The 20,000-nt window shown below is 41.3% G+C and overlaps 1 protein-coding gene across 1 annotated transcript in view; it reads left to right on the top strand.

Moving 5' to 3' along the window:
* LOC138043827 (huntingtin-like) overlaps positions 1 to 20,000 on the top strand; it is an 89,158-nt gene that overhangs the window by 68,154 nt on the left and 1,004 nt on the right. Inside the window, exons 51-67 of the mRNA XM_068890307.1 lie at positions 313 to 404; positions 1,618 to 1,772; positions 2,146 to 2,214; positions 2,308 to 2,500; positions 3,739 to 3,963; positions 4,902 to 5,054; positions 7,498 to 7,569; positions 8,872 to 8,987; positions 10,333 to 10,447; positions 10,723 to 10,868; positions 12,916 to 12,983; positions 13,532 to 13,643; positions 14,356 to 14,518; positions 15,709 to 15,791; positions 17,427 to 17,504; positions 18,447 to 18,537; positions 19,025 to 20,000. The exon at positions 19,025 to 20,000 is cut by the window's right edge and continues 1,004 nt beyond it. Of these exons, the coding sequence (XP_068746408.1) occupies positions 313 to 404; positions 1,618 to 1,772; positions 2,146 to 2,214; positions 2,308 to 2,500; positions 3,739 to 3,963; positions 4,902 to 5,054; positions 7,498 to 7,569; positions 8,872 to 8,987; positions 10,333 to 10,447; positions 10,723 to 10,868; positions 12,916 to 12,983; positions 13,532 to 13,643; positions 14,356 to 14,518; positions 15,709 to 15,791; positions 17,427 to 17,504; positions 18,447 to 18,537; positions 19,025 to 19,132 (2,039 nt within the window). The 3' untranslated portion in view covers positions 19,133 to 20,000. The remainder of the gene's footprint in view (positions 1 to 312; positions 405 to 1,617; positions 1,773 to 2,145; positions 2,215 to 2,307; positions 2,501 to 3,738; positions 3,964 to 4,901; positions 5,055 to 7,497; positions 7,570 to 8,871; positions 8,988 to 10,332; positions 10,448 to 10,722; positions 10,869 to 12,915; positions 12,984 to 13,531; positions 13,644 to 14,355; positions 14,519 to 15,708; positions 15,792 to 17,426; positions 17,505 to 18,446; positions 18,538 to 19,024) is intronic.

Here is a 20,000-nt window from a genome sequence, read left to right as displayed (position 1 = left end):
TTTTTGTACAGTTATGTGCTTGGTTACCTGGCCTTTAAACGAAAGTGAGGCTGGGGTTGACCTTGTTATGATGCATGTGTTAATGATGTTATTCACATGCTAATTATTTGGAATTTACATAAGGAAAGCAGTGAGGTTTCTATCAAAACAAGGTCAACTCTAGCCTCACTTTCATTCATAGGCCGGATAACTAAGCCTACAACTATAAAATGGTCTATTGTGCGCTGTGTTTCACAAGTGAGCAGGCTTCCGTTTCCAACAACGCCTTTTTTCTTCAAGTTACGATTAGTGTTATGTGCTCTTTCTTATCAGGGTGGACATCAAGGCAGCAGTTTGAGGAAACATGGGCTGCTCTTCTAGGCGTCATCAGCTCTCCTCCCTTACCCGATACAGTCTCGATGGAGGTTTGTCAGCAAGCTCTTTTTAGTTGGGTTAAATCACAATGTCACCATGAGCTGTTTTCAATGATGGAGCTGGTAGCGTGATCAGCTGCCATCAGGAGACAAGACTTGCTTAAAAAGAGATTTTAATTTTCCGAGGGTGACAAAGGTCCCCATAACCACCGTGAAGAGATTGACAGGCTGATGTTAGCAATTCAATATTTTCACGGTGGTAATTCGACCTTTGCCAACCCGTTTGATAGAGCCGAAATGTTCGTGTTGTACCCTCCCATCGACGCATGACGACTGTTTCTTTAGAAATTCAGCCCGTCAATCCTCTTTCCAGGGTTAGTTTTGGACACAAACGTAGCCACCTCTTCTCGTTTTCCCACACAAACATGACCGCCGACGCCGTGTTGCCAAATGCATATTGGGTAATTTAAGAAACGACGACAGCCACGTCAACGACAACGCCTCAAAACAAGAATATCATTGGTTAAAATAGGAAATATAGTCGTGCAGCACGTGCGGTACGCATTTTGCACACATTTTGCAGACATTTTGCGGTATTGTGCATGACAACGACGTGAAATCACCACGTTTTACGTTTTGACGAGAACGCGAGCATACAAATGTGAACTTTCATCCAGTACTTTTACTCTGAAACCGCTCGTACCAAATCATTGGTAGGATATTTCGCTAACATTCTACGACGTGCGCGAGGCGAAATAATCTCAACTTGCGATTGCGCAAAGTTATATTTTGAGGTGACGTTTTCGTCGACGTCGCCGTCTTCGTCTCGTAAACTCCCAATTGTAAAAGTAAAACCAAAACCATTTAATTCCAAACGGCCAATCATAAGAGACGTAGACAGCAAATAAGCCAATCATAACGGGAAGGAAAGAAGTCCAGCCCCCACTGTACGCGGGAAAACGGGTACGAACATGTCACAGTCGATTTTGCTTTTACCACTGCCCTGCTGAGATTGTGGCGCAACAGAAGCCAATGCGTTTGGCGTGGCCACGCAAAACCAAAGCCATCGAGAATTAACTTCCTGAATTTACTTGAACGCTGCTCTAATGTTGTTTAGAGGCCGCAGATTTAGACATCTTTCAATTTATCAGCTCTCGAATTGATTACGAGCACCAAAAAGAGGTCTTTCTCTTTTACAGAAATACTTAGTTTTGTTTATCAGGCCTCTTTTGACATGTCGCACGACCTCTTTCCTTTTGTTTAGGAAGACATGGAGTCCACGCATTCTTGCTGCTTGGCAGTCCGCTGTATATCCGAATTGCTGCTTCAAACCACTTTGTACCCAGTCCCCGGTAATCCAACTGTCAGTTCCTATCTTCACAGGCCGCGACATAGAGACTTGCCTTTCCTAGGAAGCAGGTCAGTCAATATGATATAGCTCTGTATATGAAAGAAATTGGACTTTTTCGTGTTGTTTTTAACGCAAAGACAACAGTATGCGTTTTCGTTTTACTGCAAAGACAAAAGTACGCAATTAATTGTCCCGCTTGTGATTCATTGCCGCGGCGAAAGTGTGTCAATGCACATAACATATTTCTCGGAAGCCGTCTTTAGTCACGCACTACAGTAAGCTTCGGAAATTCACACTTCTTAATTTTCAAACAAAGCGTGCCGCCGAGCTGAAAACATGCATTCTCTTATAAAGAGAAAAACCCATTTAGCTGTATGCTTTTTCCTTTGGCTTTTGATGACTTGGCAGGTAAATAAAGATTTGAATGTGACCAATTTTCAGGGCTGGGAAGAAACTTGCGTTTGTCAGAGGTTTAGTGGAAGAAGAGTTTGCTGCCATGTGTTGCACAGGGTAAGGTATTCTAAAAAGCAAAGAGGATTTCTTTTGTACCCTTTTTTTCAATGCTCTGTCTGCAAAATTAAGCTGCTTTTGTCTTTGTTTCAGTGCCGGAAGATCATTCATTTCTGATGAAGAACTGAGGCCAGAGCGTTCAGCCAGTATTCAACGCGCCAACAGTTTCACAAATTTGAACAATTTGAGCAGGATGTGGATCACCAATCGAATGTTATTTGATCACCCACTCTATGGACTTAACATTGATCGCGTACTGGGATTCCACGAGTACACTTTAGGACAGGTAACGATCTATAATATCTTCTACTTGTATCAATATTATTAATAGGTGACCAACAGTGGAAGTTTCAAAATAAGTGGGGAAGGGATCGTCCTTTATTTTAACAAAACTTTGACTGACGTTGTGTCACTCAGTGTCACCAAAAAACATATGGTCGAAACGTCAGTCAATGTCACCAACAAGTCATTCTCAGTACTAGTGTCACCCGGACGATCTTAGTTCTCTAAATTTTGATATGACTCCTGGGTTTAAACTATTTCCTATTTTATTTTAGCAATTGCAAATGGATTTTTTTTTTCCTTTGGGGGAACGTTACATCACAAGGCCCGTTCACAACTCCTTCAGGGCATTGGAAAGCCGTCGCACTTCCGAAGGATGTAAGCTCGGTGTCGGTTTTTCAGAAGATAAATAGCGGTCTCTACCATGTGTAGGTGCCGGGTAAATACATTTTCAGCGTATAACCTCTGCCAAAACCAATAGCGTTAGAGATTAAGAACCATCTACTCTTTGAGTAACTGGCGGGGTGGCCTTTATCCTAGACCTTGGTGATATATTGATGATGACGATGACCATAATGATAACGATGATGATTACGATGGTGATGATGATTTTGAAGGAGCAGGAATGGCGCAGTGGCGAGAGCACTCGTCTCCCACCAATGTGGCCCGAATTGGAATCCCAGATTCGGCCTCACATGTGGATTGAGTTTAATGGTTCTCTACTCTCAAAAACCAACCTATGGTTTGATATTTGTTTTCTGGTCCTAGAGATTTTCCTTGAGCCGCGAGAGTTCCGCGAAGCGGGGAAGACTTCACCAGTCGCTAAGCGGCGAGAAGAGAAAAAAATATGGTTACCTTGAACTTGAATCTCACTTTCATGCAGACGCCAGCTGTCAAACACGTCAAATTTATGATTACTAAAGGGACCAAAGGCATCTTAGCAATCACGCGTCCCCTCGATATTGTTAATCAAACGAACCAATCATATTGATGTGCGTGTTTTTGTAAAAATATCAACCAATCCGAGCCTGAGGGTCAGCGGCTCTCTCGCGGCTGAAGAAAAACCTCTGGGACCAGCGTAGATATGTGTTGAGTTGATTTGATTTCTGTAGAGTGCCTTAGCGCTAAATACACCCGACACTTAAAATTTAAAAAAATCTGTATGGCGACGATAGAGATTATGAGAACGACAAGGATTACAACTTTACGATTGTTCTTGTGTCCTTGTTTTAAAATTTCCAGATTTGCGTCGGAGCTCTTTACAGTCAAGCACAGAATGAACTTCATGAGAGGTATGACAGTGAAGATGACACTACTGTTGTGGTGACACTACCTCGAATGCCTCAACCGGAAAAACTCGACATTAAATCCTGTGAACAGTTTCTTCTGGAGCTCTTTGAGCAATGGATGTCGCTGTATATTCATCCCAAGACACCTCTTGCACTTCTGTCCGAAGCCACCAAAGCGGTAAGTTGTGTTCTGTTATCAATAGACTGGTGACTAGTGTAAAGTCGTTTGTTCTTTTGCCCTCCAAGTGGCGCCTTTTCTGTGTTGGTGGACACAAACTTAGCTGTTGTAACATCATGTTATCTACCGTAGTTAGATAGATAATCTTTATTTAATATCCAGTTCATCAGCTAGAACACCATATATAGAAAATTGCAAACTCAAATCTATATTCAATATTATTGACCATAAACTATTTACAGCATATTAACAGCTGCTTTCCGTGAATGTCGTGCCTTTAAATATTTCTTTTATTTCGCGTTTAAACTCCCCGAGGGACTCCGCACATCTTTCATCACATGAAAAGCTGTTCCACAATGTGGTGCCTCTATAGCTTGAGCTATTTCTAAGATAGTTCGTAACGATGGGACATAGAGCTTGTTTTTGGAGTCGCTCGAATGGTAACCTTCTGTACGTATTACAAAGTTTGAGTTCAAATCCCTTGAAGACATTTAAAAACTATCGTCACTGGGGCAATAGGTGGTTTTCACGTTGCGTTATTGCCGCCATGTTAATGGACGAAAACAAAGATCTCTCCTTAGCTTCTTTTATTCGTCCACCAGTAATTGTACATTACAGCATTGTTATCTGTGTCTCTAGAGATGGTTGCAAACCATCTATTTGCTGCTGTTAAGCAGGATTTTTCCAGCGGAGAAGCTGGAACAAATAGCTAGTACCGGCATCATAGCTTGAAAATGTCAAAACACGGGCTTCTCTATTTTGGCGTCCTTGTAGTTTGTCCAGTAAATTAAGCTACTCCATAGTTACCCAAAACTGTATTAAAATAGTCAATGGGTGAATTATTGCTTGTTACCCAAAAGAACACTGCTAGACAATTCATGGTCAGTTGTCCCTAAAATGTGATTTTTCGTCACAATGACGGTTTTCTCTGCTTTCAGCTGTTGGTCCTCTCGGATTTGTTTGTGGATGGAAGTCATTTTGAGTGGATATTGGAAACTTTGCTTGAGTTGCATCACAATCACTCCGGAGACGACCTCTTAATTCAGTACCTTCTGCCCACGCTATGCAAAGCTACTGCTTTCCTCAAAACAGTAAGCACTTGTTGACCGTGGCTATATCTTCAACACTGTTTTAAGGGCCCACTGACGTATTTTTTGGGGTGCTTTGCTAAGGATGTAATGGTTAAGTAATTTGAGAGAAGTTGGCATTATTTTGTTCAGTTTCCAACTTTTGTAAGCCAATGACACTAAATATGATGTCATCATGCCACGCCCATGGTCACGTGACTAATAAAAGGAAACTCTAAATTTGTCTCCGTGCTACGCAATTTGGGTATTTAATGGATGGTTTGATAATTTGTATTCGTTTTTGCATCCAGCCAAGCATGGTTTTCTTTTTATTTTGAAACATGTTCTTCTTAAAGACATAAACGATACTAAAATACCCATAACTTTTTCAAAAACGATGATTTGAAAAAATCAATGCTTAGCTATATTCTGTATTTAGGGGTGAAATGTGCCATGTAAAAAAAATTAATTCAATTTAAAGACTGCCGGAAATTTAGCTTTTTCTCAAACCGGAAGTCAGTTCGTTTACGCATGCGCAGTTGATCTGAGAACGAGCGCGAGGAAGGGCGAGGAAAAACCTTCGATGCAAACAACAGTTCGTGTGGTGACTTTTGCTTGTGAGTGGGTTTTCTTGTCAGTTCATGATATGATGACGTCAGTTACCGGAAGTAACTTTTCACTTCCTTAGCAACGCGAAAAATCCGTCTGTGGGCCCTTAAAACACGCTTAACATTGTCAGTTGATGACCATGCTCTACGCTCTACGCACCGTTTTAGGAAGTCTAGGCAATGACGTGATCGACGGCAACGAATATGCCGCAAATTTGCATGTTTGGTGCAGCGAAGAACCAATAAGCCAGTTCAAGAAAAGAATGTGCGCCTCGGGATAAAAGCAACCATATAATTGCCTTTTTTGTTGCGGTGAATAGCTGCAAGAATTTACATTAGAAATCTTTTGTGGTTTTTTTTTTTCAGTATATCCTTGCTTTTATCCCGACGGGCGCACGTTTTTTGAAACTCTGAACTCGCATATGGCCTTGAACGGTGTGCACTTGCTTTTTATGTTTGGATATATTTTTTGTCTTCATCAGTTAACAACGACATGAAATGACGAAGTTTGAAGTCCTGTTAAGAACTTTAGCACATGACACCGGATTTTTAATTCTCTTGTCACATACCTTTTGCAGTTCATACCAATGTAATTCTAGACTGTTTATGCCTACTTTAGATTTGGATACGGCTTCGAAGACGTTTGTTCACAATATATGTTTGCTCTATATAAGTATTTCGAGATTATTCTTGAACTATTAACAATATGGGCGAAGTATCCTTTAACTAAATATGTACAAATGCTTTTGAAATCAAGATAAAGAATGAAAGATTCATCTTTGTATGTTAACGTTACCGTCCGTCAGTTGCTAAATTGGTTATTTAGGCCCAGTCCACATGTATCCGGATACTTTTGAATCCGCAACTTTTTCTCTGCGGATTAAAAAAATTTCACCCCCACACGTAACGTATTCAAATCGAATTTTATGGAAAGCCACAACTTTCTTAAGTATTCTTTATTCTTTTGGTCTTGAAGTTTTGTCTTGTGGTGTGGTTTTGGCATTATGCGGTGTGCGGTTTTGGCATTATGTGACGAGGTTTGATGGTTACGCGTTGGACGGGTAATTCCCATCATGACCTGTTGAGGTCTTCCTTTGACGTGCTGTGGTGAGGTTCTTTTATGACATCGAGTTTCGCTCCTTACACATCAGTGATGGAAACAACAGGTAACCAGCAAATCTTGTCACATAATGACAAACCCTCACCACATATTGACAAAACCACACCACATAATGACAAGAGCTCACCTTATAATAAACCTCACCACGCAATAATATTATCACAGTACACCATGACAAAACTCCAAAACATCAAGACAATCCTTCAAGATCAAAGGAATAAAGATTACATAAGAAAGTTATGGCTTTCCATAGAATTTACCCGTTTTTACATATCCGAATTCGTTCTAGTGTCCAGGACTCTTCTGTGACTTTTGTCAACAAGGCATGCGCCATCAGGCGTGCACGTCTGCGTTCGTCCACACGATTCCAAATTCTTTGTGTATTCAAAACTTTCTACTCTGGAGAGCGGATTCAAAAAGTTGCAGATACGTGTGGACGGAAGGCGAACCCGCAAAGAAAAAGTTGCGGATTAAAAAAATATTCGGATACGTGTGGCGGGTCCTTAACGTCGATGCTTTGAAAAAATGCGGCAAAGAAATGTCCTAAAATGTGTGTAACACGTGCAGCAAGATATTTTTCCTCATTAAGCCACGAATGTGACGTTTCCCATAACCTTCGTTGTTTCTTCAACTCCCTGCTTTGACTACCTCAGTGGGTGTTCCAGAAATGCTTTTAAAAAGCAATTTAACAATTAACTAACAGAACCACTGATCGTTTTTTTACTGAATGTCCTTTCAGGAAGGTGTCGTTGCGGAAAGAGTTTGCGGCATTCTGGAATCATCACTACGGAACCCCCACGTACCCTTACAGGTGATTTTCATTATGACCGGCCTATGCTCGGTATTTGGTACAGTAATAGGGACGTACTATGACGGGGCTATCAATGGGAGCATTTCTTAGCTGTGGCATGTAAGAAGCAAAATAACGGCTTTGCGCGCATGCATTCTGAACTTTTGCACAAATCTTTCCCGTTCTCAGGAAATAGCCCACTTTCGATATATTAAAATCCAGTCCTAAACAAACACATCATCTCGAGGCTCCGGGGAATAAACTCATATAAGTCCTTCTATTTGTTCGCTAGAGATGATGACTTTTTGTTTATCTCATGGTGAACACAAGGAGACAAACTGTTCTCATATTTTGAGCTTGATTTCTCCAAATTAAGCTCATTGGTAGTTCGCTAGTAGTTCACTTCTTGTCGGACTTAAAAAAAAACGGGACCATAAATGTGGAAACTTTCCCGGACGTTTTCGTTGACGTCTCATGTCCCTAATAATGGTAAAGACACACAAAGTTCTAAAATTTTGTGCCTGGCTTGATCCACGGCGGACGTCTCGACAACATGAAATTCATGAAATTCATGACCTCTTAATTTGTGTGTTGTATCGTTGGTTTTCACTCACGTGATCAACAGCCATGTTTTTCAACGAAAACTAAAGAAACCGTTTGCATAATAATAGAGTTAAATTCCCGGAGGATTTGGTCGGGGCTTCAACATGGCCGCCGTTTCTTTGTTTAGGGGCTCCAACGTGGCAGCCGTGACGTCATATGAAAACCGAGAATAGGCAACGTACGCAAACTCAGTAGTGTCTTGATCGTTGCTTTCTTCCTTTTGTTAGAAGAAAGGACACTAATTAACGACTCAAGATTATGCATCTGTGTATATTCCTTGTGCTTCTGCTCTCGCTATTAGAGAGCACCAGGCTTTAGTTCAATGTTGAATGTGCAGCGGCAAGGACGTGGAATTCCGGTCTACCCAGTGAGATACTAGAATTAACGCGATCAACCTCAAAATTCAATACCAGTACTCTTCAGTTATTCTTGGAAATCAGCCAGACCCTCGTATACAGCTTAAGATAACGCTTTCAAATCTCGGACTTTGTGATTTGTATACATAGTCTTATCCTGCTTTGTGTTGCCTCTCTTTAAATTATTTCGTTTTTGTCTGTTTTACCCGAGTTTAATTTCTTGTAAATGTACGCTTTATTTGCAAAACTGATGACCTGTTAATACCAACTAATCTTTCAGATTGCTAATTGTTTATATTGTTGAAAAAAGAGCTGTTATTACTGTCGTTATCTTCGTTGAAACTCTTAATATTTTTCTCTCCAGATCTCTGCTCTCTTTGGTGCAATGTACTTGTTGGAATTTCACCTTGCTTCAGTCAGTGCAGTGTTGCTTCCGATTCTCACTGAATTTTTGAGCAAGAAACTTACGACTCTGACAGGGTAAGGATAAGTTCCATCTCATTCACGTCGCACTACGCCAAGTACTAGGCGAAGTATAAATTGAGGTTATTACATGGCCGCTTGGGGATACGAATTTTATCTTCGAGTGCTGAAAGTATGTCTCACTCGTTCGCTTCGCTCACTCGTGAGAGATACTTTCAGCATGAGAAGATAAAATTCGTATCCCCAAGCGGCCAATTTTCTTTCAACTCTATTGGTACGAGTGTTTTTAAAGTAAAGATGGAGAATGAAAGATTAGGGCTCACGTTGCCCTCACCCCTTGGTGATTTCAGGTTTTTTGTTTGTTTCTTTTAGCAGAAATCGGCTCAAAATACGTGCCGCATGTGCAGCACAATTTTTTTTTGCAGTTTTGTTGCGACAAAACGTTTCACATTGTGAGACAAAATTGCTCGAAAAGTGTTACACCTGGCAACGTTTTTTTTACAACTTTTGGCGTTTTCAATATCATGCGGCAGAGGCACTTGCAATTCTTTTCCTTTGAACAAAGCCGGGGAATAAACCTCTTTAGTATAAATACACAGGTGATTAAACAAAATCGCGCGCTCTCATTGGCTCGCTATCTCGAATTATCAGCCGATAATCACCTCGACGGACAAAATGGCTGCCACTAGTCGTTTTGCCACTGTAAGTGAAGATGATTTCGCGTTGAAATGTTTTTTTTTTCTCTTTTTTGAAATAATCACCTGTGTATTTATACTAAAACAATTATTCGCCTCAGGCTCAGTGATTATCGGTGAATATTCACCGAGACGAAGTCGAGGTGAATATTCACCGATAATCACTGAGCCTGAGGCGAATAATTGTTTTAGTATAAATACACGAGGTGAGTATTCACCGATAATCACTGAGCCTGAGGCGAATAATTGTTAATTAGCTTGTACGTTTTGCTTTCCCATTTCTGACCACGTGATGTTTCCAAGGGAATTGTTTTTTTCATAAGTTATGCATACATATGCTCGTGCGTAAGACGACATTTGGAAGAAACTCTTCCCTAGAGTAACATCAAGTGGTCTAAAATGGGAAAACAAAACGTGCAAGCTAAAGTGGTCTATTGTAGGACACCATTTTTATGCCCAAATATGGACAAAAATAAGATCGTAGCTGTTCGCGCGGAAAAATGCACGAGCTACGTTACATCCGACATCCCCAGCTCTGAACCAGAATTAAACGCTTCAAGGTCATGAGCGTCTGCATGAGGTCAATGGAGAATTTTAGTGCCTGATGTGATAAAGCATTGCGACACAAGTTCACTGGAGAGCCACACAATGTTTGAAGAGTTTTTTGCATCAGCAGCTTACTCCATTCACTGTCATTGTTTGTATAGAGCGGTGTCTTTGGCGGAGCATCACTTGTTGGTCATGTGGTCAGCAGCATTTTATCTGCTGGAGAGAAGCGCCGATGAAATTAGTGATCAAGAATTTAAGGCTAACATCCTCAAGGTATTGTCGCTTTTATAACTTCCCTTCGTCTGTGATCGATAGGGTTTGAGAAAGGTAGGGTCTGGCCAAGACTCCCTCGGATTTACGACATTCCCTCGGGTAGCACCCCACCAATGTTGGGGCTACAGTGGAAGCCCCAATGCGTTTAATATCACCCCCGGGGGGGTCACACTCCATTTGTCTATTTAAATGTCGGTTCTTCTCCCGATAGAGATGTTTTGGCAGTAAAAGAGTTTTTGCATTTGTTTGTTGCTGTCTTGTTTGTTTAAATGCAGAGCGCCGTCAGTATTGCGTCCTCAAATGAAGACGGCACACCCATCTGCGTGTATCACGCTATCATGCGAGGTTTGGAGAGATTAGTTGTGTCATTTGCATTATCAAGTGCTGAATCCGATTCGCTTGTGAAGCTCAGTGTGGACAGGTGAGTTGTCGGAGTGATTCTCCAGTTAATCATTGGTCATTCTCTCCTTATGACCTTGCTTACGTCATGACCTCGCTTCATTCTGCAGTGAAATACAAAAAATAAGTTGCAGCTGAAGGAGTGTTTTCATGTGAATTCTCATTCCAGCACGAGGGGTTGTTTAAAGGGCTGGGTCGCCAGTTAAGCATGCGTTTCCCACCATTAGACGAGGAGACAACGACATCGAAGAGGACCTAGCCGCTTTCCTTGCCATCAGCGCTTTAACGAGGGTCAGTTTGAAAAAGAACCAAGCACAGCTCTCTTCCGATCTCGACCCCGAATTCTTCTCTCGACTGAGGGAGAGAAGATGTGAAGAACAATCAAAAGTCTCTCTGATTGGTGCATTCATGTTAGCACGAGGAGTGAGCAGGCGCCGTAAGGTTCAAATAGCCAATTCTTCGCCATAAGAATCCTACGGCGCATGTTCTCCGGTATAGAGTTTCCCAGAGCCTTGGATTTATCCGAGGCTCTGGTGACGAGAATGAGTTATCTTCGATAAAAATGTCTTGTTCTATTTTCTCGGTGATCACGAAATAATTGCTTCAACACAGTGAAGAGAAAGAAGGCCTTTGCTACCTACCTCGGTCGACCAATATCACCCAAGCGCAAATCAAAGTTTTCGCTCCGACTGCGCAGGGTCTATATAAATGCAAGTGAGACGAAGATCATTTCTAACGCGCATGCGCAGCGGGTAACTCAACCCCTTCAGGTGATACCGGGTGTCTTTTCATCCCCCTTTCGATTTCCTCCCGGTTCTCTCTTATGGGCGAATCTTTGCTGGCGTCGCTGGTTACATTTTGTCTCATTAGCATACAAATGTACTGACAGAAGGCATCATGATATTTACAAATTGACTTCAAAAGGTAAAAGAACGTGTAACTGTTAAGCTTAGTTCAATTTCCATTTTTAAGCTTTTTGGCTCTGATAACAAGCAAGTTATTTGCCATCAAAAACCGATAAAATCTTGGGTGGCGAAAGCGATAATCAGCCCGTACATTCTTTCTTCATTACTCAGCGGTTATCTGGTAAATTGCGCTCAAAGTTTTATAGAGAGTTCATTATACAATGCTCTCTCTCATTGTTCAGTAGTGACTTTTTTGACTGTTAGATTAGAAAACGATGGGCCTATGCTAAGGAGACGAAGAATGTGAACAAAGATTCCCCTATAGTGTGTTCACCTGGCGTAACCGGCGACCATATCGTGTCCCTAAACAATGGAACGGCGGCCATGTTGGTGTCCCCAACTAATCCTCTGGGAATTGAGCAAACGTTTTCGGTGTGAAAACAAGGTTACTGATCACGTGAGTGAAAACACTCCATAGCCCTGTACTCGTTTGCATGATACCGGAGCAGAACTTTATCCCTTCCCAAGTCATAGCAATCTTGGTTCAATCTGGTAATTTGTACCAGGAGTCAGGGTGGTTTAGTGGTCATCAACCTTGCCTCCCACCTCTGTGACCCTGGTCCAACTCTTGCCTCCCGTCGTTTGTGGGACTGACTCCGATGGTTTTTCTCCGGGTACTCCGGTTTTCCTCCCTCCTCCAAATCGACTCCCAGCCTATTCATTCCATCAGGCTGTGGTGATTTGCTCTGAGGTCATACATTGGTCCGATTTCGTTGCGCTGCGCCCTCAGCAGCGAAAAAGGGCGATTAGCAGGACAGATATTTATTTATTTATTTACTTTAGTTTACCTAGATATTTATTTATTTATTTTATTGTACTGAATCGAAATTGTCCTAACTGTATAAAGTTATAGCTGTATCTTGTAAACGAGTGCAGTGTGTCGGTATCATACGGAACGAATTGGCATAATCGCGAATGGTGAGAATGATTCAAAGTTATATTTTTTGAGATGGTGAAACCCCTGGTACCGTGGTCTGTACAATGGCGACAATGTTGCGAAGCGCATTCGATTGTGTTCACGTAGAAAAACGTGCTAGTTTTATACCAAATATTAAAGGAACATTAATTTCCGTGCAAACACATTTCTATTTCTTTGCATCACAGGTTATCAATGCAAAATCCTCAGAGGGCGATATCTGCCCTTGGTTTACTGGTGACTTGTATGTATACAGGTAAGGCCCATGGTCCTTTTGACAAATATAAGAGGTTCAATCTTCGGGTCGTGTCGTACCTCACTGAACAGTCTTTATGATTGGCCAAACGAACAATAGAACGAACAAAGATAACAATGGATTTAGCACAGAAAACAATAGGAAGTACGACACTATACAGCCAATGAAATATAGTGTTTAACAAGAGGTACGGCCCTACGCCAATTTTGCTCCATTGAGCTTCTAAGCCCCGAACAGTTTGGCGGTTTTGTGTGCCAGTACTTTCTCCAGTAAGTTAGAAAATGTGACTGAATTTTATCTGACAAATATATTTATTGAAAAGCTGGCGCATTAGCTCTCTGTGTCTGAAGAACTATTGCCGTGGGCGCCGGTAAGAACGGAAAGAGACGCCCACGGTATTTGCGGATCGCAGCTTCACCATCTTTCCCCCCATCTTTGAAAGCTCACCGTACGATCCAGTTCGTTTCAACGATTTAGAACAAAAGAGAAACTGCTCGCTGTGTACAGTGCCTTCTTTCTTGAAGATCGTTATGTTTTGTGTATTTTAGGTAAAATTGGTGACAGAGCCAGTGGTATCTATCCTCAGCCGGATACAGTTGAGTACGCGACAGAAGATTCCTTACTCATTGCTATGGAGCGCGTCACTGTTCTTTTTGACAGGTACGTTATTCCAGTTTTCCGTTCAGGGCACCTGTATTTTATCTTTCAAATATAAAAACTTTTTTTTTCTTAAGATTTCACTGACAATAACCTGCTCGAGTTACTAAAGTTGATCAAAACTGTAAGTCAGTTTGTCTCACAGCCTAGCGTCCGAGAGAGTTGATCTCAAACTGTATTCTATTTCCATTGTCATGCAATACATATGCTTGCACAGCCGTTTCTTTCTTTCGTCGCCTCAAAAATAAACACTTGGCTCTCAATTCTGAGCTCGGTGTGGATCTTATGACTTCTAGTTCTTTTACGGCGCTACGCATGAAAGGAGGATAAAACAGCAAAATGTGTTTGTTACAGGTAGAAAGATCTATCTTGGCAACGAGCAATTTAAAATATGCTTTACTTTAGTGGAAACCACTTTGCTTCGAGTTTGTGGGCACCCTCTTCATGTTCTAATTCTCATCACCCTTAACCACTACCCCTGCCTTCTTGAGCGCCACCCAGTTCTCTCCGGCCCACTTCACTGTTCTCTCACCATTACCCCCTATCACATATCAGTGCCCTTCATTGCCTTGCTGTGTTCTCGTATCTGCTCGTGGTCGCGCCGCTACTATCGGAAGGAAGGGCTTCTTGACGAAAGAAGAAACTCCTTGAACCCAAAATTCTTGCAAGCTCTTTTCTTGTTACTAATCAATCACTGTGGTTTTGTCGAGAACAGGATACGCAAAGGCGTGCCTTCAGAGGCGAAGGTTGTGGCGAGAGTCTTGCCGCCTTTGTTGCTTGATTTCTTCCCGGTCCAAGAGATCATGAACAAAGTAATAGGAGAGTTTCTCTCCAGTCAGCAGCCCCACCCTGAATTTATGGCGCAAGTCCTGTTTGAGGTATGTGCGAATGATGGACTTGTTTCATCTAGATTGTTCACAATTTGATTCTCTTGCAGAGGAAAAGCGTTACTGGTCATTCCGTTTTTATGCAAAATACTGCTGCTGAGTGCGATCGGATGCTTACGTCCGCTGCTGACGTAAAGTTATCTTCTCTCCCGCAAAAAAGATAACCTTATAGTGGAGAAAATAATGCTTTTAAAAAAATAAGAATCGTTTTTTTTTTTCATTTCGAAGTTTTTTGGCGCCGTCATTCGGACCAGATATACCCTGCATGTTACTGTTTTCCTTTCGTTATATACAAAGCTCTTTGTCTCAAATTGATTATGAAGTAAACTTTATTTCTTACTCCTCAAGGTCATCGTTTGGCAGGAATGGATATGCGATTTGAGTAGGCAGCATTACTCTATTTCATGCTTAACCCGAAGAGTAAAACAAAATGCTTAACTTTGTTACCAAGAATCATGGTGGTTTACTAAAGCTGGTTGTCGCGTGCCGTTCTCTAAATCATCGCCTGTCGGTGACGATTTAGAGAACGAAAATGGGATTGTGATTTTTAGATTTCGCCTACGAGCTCAAAGCTTATAAGTGAACATGACATTCGCAGTTAATGAGGCAACTTGAGTAGTAGCGCCGAAAGAAGCCTGAAAAAATCCAGGCTGAAACGGGACTCGAACCCGGGACCGCTCGATGGCGCTGAGTGGAGCATAGTCATGGGTTCGAGTCCCGTTCTAGGCTTTATCAAAACCTCATTAATAATTCTTGAACCTAATAGCCTGTCAAAACGTGAGCTTTAAACCCCATAACACACTCTCCATAAGAATTCTTTTTGTGAAGAACAGCAATGAGGCCCGGTTTGTTTTTCTTGTTTGCTAATATCTTCCCTTCACGTTTTAAACCTTTGGACTCCCGAAGGACATGCTTTTTATGGAAGGTGTTTGAAGCCGTTCAAAAATCTGGACGTGTCGTTTGTAAAACTCACCATGCATTTAATATGGAAACCTCTTCATTCGACATCTTTCTGTTTTTCCATTCCTAATACAAGATGATCAACCAATTCAACGAAGTTTTTTTTTTGTCAGAATATGAAAAAAAAAAAATCAGCCTATCGAAAACGTTTAATCCCAATGTAACACGACATTAGTTTGAATGAGATCAATGAATCATTTGATGCTTTGTTTATTCTCAAGGTGTTCGAAGGTCTTCATAATCAAGGCTTGCAGACGGAAGTGAGGGACTGGGTTCTACTATCGCTTGGGAGCTTCATTCAGCGGTTTGTCTTTTTTATTGTTCTGAATTAGTTGTTTGTTAGACCTGTCGCCGAGCCTTCTGATCGGGATGGCGGATTTGAAATTACTGTGTTGCGATCAAATTCGCGAATTTGCCTCACAATAACAAAAAGGCAGAGGGGTCAAAATTAGGTCAAAACACGAGAAGAACGCGAGACAAAAGTGCGAGAAACTTCAATCTAACGCAAGCAATATCACGTCATCCTCGCATAAATTATAAATTTATATTATAAATTTATGTGTCTGTCCGCTTATTGACAATAAAAATTAACCAATAAGCGCGCGAGAATTTTGCAGTCATTGTCTTTGCGAGGTTAAACCCAAGATCGATAAACAGAGAAAATACTTGAAATGCTGGGAAATAATTTGAAGTATAGTTTTAGAAAAACCGAAGTATTTTTAAGGGGACTCGAAAGGGTTTTTAACACTTAGAAGGCACTCTCTTGAGATGGAATGACGCTACAACTCTGTATCTCGCAACAGCGATGTTATGGTAACGTATGGAACACCGATTTTTTCCAAAACAAGAAGTAGTCATTATTGTGATGTAATAAGTTACCTTGGCAACGGGAAAGCCCAGCAAAAACACCTAATATTTTGGATTTAGTTGCTCATATCTAAAAAATGAACTCGGTGACCCCACTTTTTTATTGCTGACAAGTGATTAGAAGGCCATGATGAAACTTTCGGCAAAGTTTAAAACAATTCTGTGTAGTGGATTCAGAGCCACCTAAAAAAAATCACTTAATTGAGGTAGCTCTGAATCCGCTTGATAGATTTTTTTTTTATTTTGCGGAAAGTTTCATCTTGTCCTTCTAGTTACTTTTCAGAAATCAAAAATGGGATCACCGAGTTGCTTTTTGAGATATAAGCAACTTAAGACAAAATTAAGGGTGTTTTTGCTGGGCTTTCCGGTTGCCACGGTGACATATTACGTCACAATAATGATTGTGTCTTGTTCAGCAATAATTCGTGTTTCATTTGGTACCATAATATTGCTAATACATGATACAACGTTGTGGTGCCGATCCTTCTAATAAGCGTTGGAAGCGTTGAAACTGGTTTGAGCCACCTTAATCAACCCACAGGTAACTCATCAACTGTCTGGATAAAGGGATTTTTTGGCTCTTGACTGAATAACGTTAAAGATGCAGAAAGTTTGTTAGACAGGGAACTTACCTCAATTTTTTCGACTGAAAGATCTTGCGAGTTACGCTGGGTGATTGAGAAAGAGGGCGACTGGGCTGAGAAGGAGAGAAAGAGAGCCTGCACGCTTCCCTTAGAATTTAGAATTCCTCCTCCCTTCTTCCCTGATGTTACGCCGTGCGAGCTGCCAATAGGGGCCCACCGGAAGTAAATATGGATGTAAACAGTAAACCACGCGTTCCCAAAAAAACTGTAAGGGAAGGAAACGTACACCAGAAAATGCTAGTAGCTTCAACAGATACTGAAAAGCGTCGCTAAATATTCTGTACGGGAAACCTGTATGGGGGGAAAGGTTTTGAAGTCTAAGTTTTAGCACACACGTGGTGCGTTGCATAGTTTACCCGAATTTATTTCTGAAATATTGAGACTTCCCAATTGCCGTTCAAGTGAGTTGTGTGCTTTTTCATTTTCAGGACACCCCTTTCCATGGCTGTGTGGAGTCTGTCTTGCTTCTTTGTAAGTGCATCGAGTAACAAATGGATTCGTGCTCTGTATCCAAACAAATTGTATTGTCAGGTTAGGTTCGGGTTGGTAACTCGTTACCTTAATTGGTGAATTTTAGGATGTGTTAAGGCTTATCTCCTCTTCCAGTCGTGCGTTTTACGATAGTGCTTAAAAACAGACCTGGCTCATTTGTTCAACGGCCAGTTAATTTTAAGCGGTGGATAAGCCGTTACTCGATGATTTGTAGGCAGACTAATCACTCGTATGATCACAGACTGAATTGGACCCCACTCAGTCCTTTTACCATTTTAAAAAGGCGCGCACAGAACCAATCAAAATCAAGAATTTTGTATTAGTTACGATTTTTGCTTAAATTGTCCAGATAAATGCGAGGATCACTTTCCCTTTCATAAATAACCCACACATCAAATAGAGCGAGTTCCAATCGACTGTCGTAAAACCAAAACCAAAGTAATTACTTTGGCCAAGCACAAAGGACGGAGAGAATCCAGTAAACCAATCAAAAATCGAAGTAATTACACGTAGCCGACACAAAGCGCGGGAATATGTGCACGCGCGAACCACGATTGGTTTTGGTTTTGCTCCTGATTGTGATTGGTTGAAAAAGTGGCGCGAGAACTTTGAACCAATCATTGGGTGAAGTAATACAAAACCAAAGCAATTCGCTAATTACTTTCGACACTGGATTGAAAACCGCTCTATGTCCGTGGATTTATAAGTATCTAAGGCCCGGGTCAAACGTCGAACTTCACATGTGCTGAATCTAATGCAAATGAGCGAAAACAGTGGATTTTTCTCTTTTGCACTTAGTCTAGATTCGGAACATGTGAAGTTCGACGTTTGAACCGGGCCTAACTCAGTTAATTGTAAGACCGATATTTCTATTTTCCACTATCGGCGTTGATGAAGGTAAAGAATTTTCTGCGAGGCAAAGTTGATAAAATTTGATCCTTAATGAACTGTCTTAGCTTTTCCCATATTGTCGGAAGAATGGGAAAACTTGAAAGCTTGGATGAAAATTTATTCTGTGCGGCTGCCATGGATTTCTACAGAAACCAGGTAAGATGACTTACGTTTTTGTTTTTATTCAAAGTTATGTGGAAGCATAAACCATTCACTGGACGCATTGGCATTCTCCGCGTTCCATTCATTTTGATCGACTCTATCGCGCCCGAAGCCGTTGGTAGGGAAAGAAATATATATTTTAAGCGGTATTGTGCACGGTAAATAAATATAAATTAGCCGTTTCCACTGTAAACGGTCCTGAAAGCGATCCACACCACCCAAGCTGTGTTTGTCATCGACTAGTTTGCCACGTGTGCGGGGAAGCTGCGCGGAACTCGGCTGCCCTAAGCTTCTCATGGCTTTGCAGCTCAACCTCGCGTCTGGGACCTCTTCTTCTCTATCTTCGCCACAATGCGACAATGAAAGCCCTTCAGTGAGTTGATCGCAGGTGGTGTGCGCTGTGCCGTGAATAACGCTGAATGCGTTCTCGTATGATGCGCCAAACCAGGGCATGATTAGTTGTTTTATTCGTTTTTTCCAGAATCTCGACTCCACCGGCAAGGAGATTTATATATTGACGTTCAGTAAAGCTGCGGCAACCAGCGCACCTTACAAAGAACTCTTGGATTGTTGCCTGTTGGAGAAATAACTCTTTGATGAATGAAGTAAATGAATTTGGAGCTTTTCGTCACTTACGTAAGAGGCACTGCTGAAAGTGAAAGCAACTACCGGTTCAAGTACCAGATGCGTCGCACTTTGTATCACAAAAAGGAGTTGGTCACGGTGTGAACACAATCGGGAAAACGTCATCGAAGTATTTACAAATACGAAATTCGCTCAAGAGGAATATTTGACAATTATTTCAAGAGCGTGCGTTGGATAAGAGATGGTAAATAGCCAACAAGACTCGTAGCGCCAAGTTGGCTATAACCAGTCTCATATCCAACAAGCTCCAATGGAATAAATGTTTTTCATCCAATTGTGACCGCTTGGACACTTGGAAATGAAAGTCAAATTGTATTGGATTATTCTATTGTGATTTTACAACAGACCGCAACCAGTTTCCATATTAGGTCATACGTTATGTGAGCTGATAACCGAGATTGAGTGAACCAATCAGAAAGCTAGAAATGCAATAATTTAGTAAAAAGCAGTATTCCTTGATTCCACTCGCGTAATAGGACGGCCATGTTGGGGCCAAAACAATAGAAAAAGTGTAGTTCAAGTTTTGCATAATAATAATGTTTTTGCTATTGTTCTTTTCAACGACTTGGCTGCCGTGATGCTAGGTGCAATCAAAGAATACTATAAATTTTTTAAGGGACTATTTTTACTTCACTGCTACTTCGTCGGTTTAAAATAATTCCGAATACGATATTGATGGTTTTGGTTTTGGTTTGCCCTAAACGCGTCTCATAAAAAGCCTTGAAACCTTTGCAAATTGGGACGCTTTGAAAACGAAGCTGACGTTAACGCGGAAATGGTATCCCTTATTTGCCAAGGGACGTGTCAATGAA

This window comes from Montipora capricornis, chromosome 3, assembly GCF_036669925.1.
Source record: "Montipora capricornis isolate CH-2021 chromosome 3, ASM3666992v2, whole genome shotgun sequence".
Classification (NCBI taxonomy): Eukaryota; Metazoa; Cnidaria; class Anthozoa; order Scleractinia; family Acroporidae; genus Montipora; species Montipora capricornis.
This window is presented reverse-complemented; position numbering and strand designations above follow the sequence as displayed.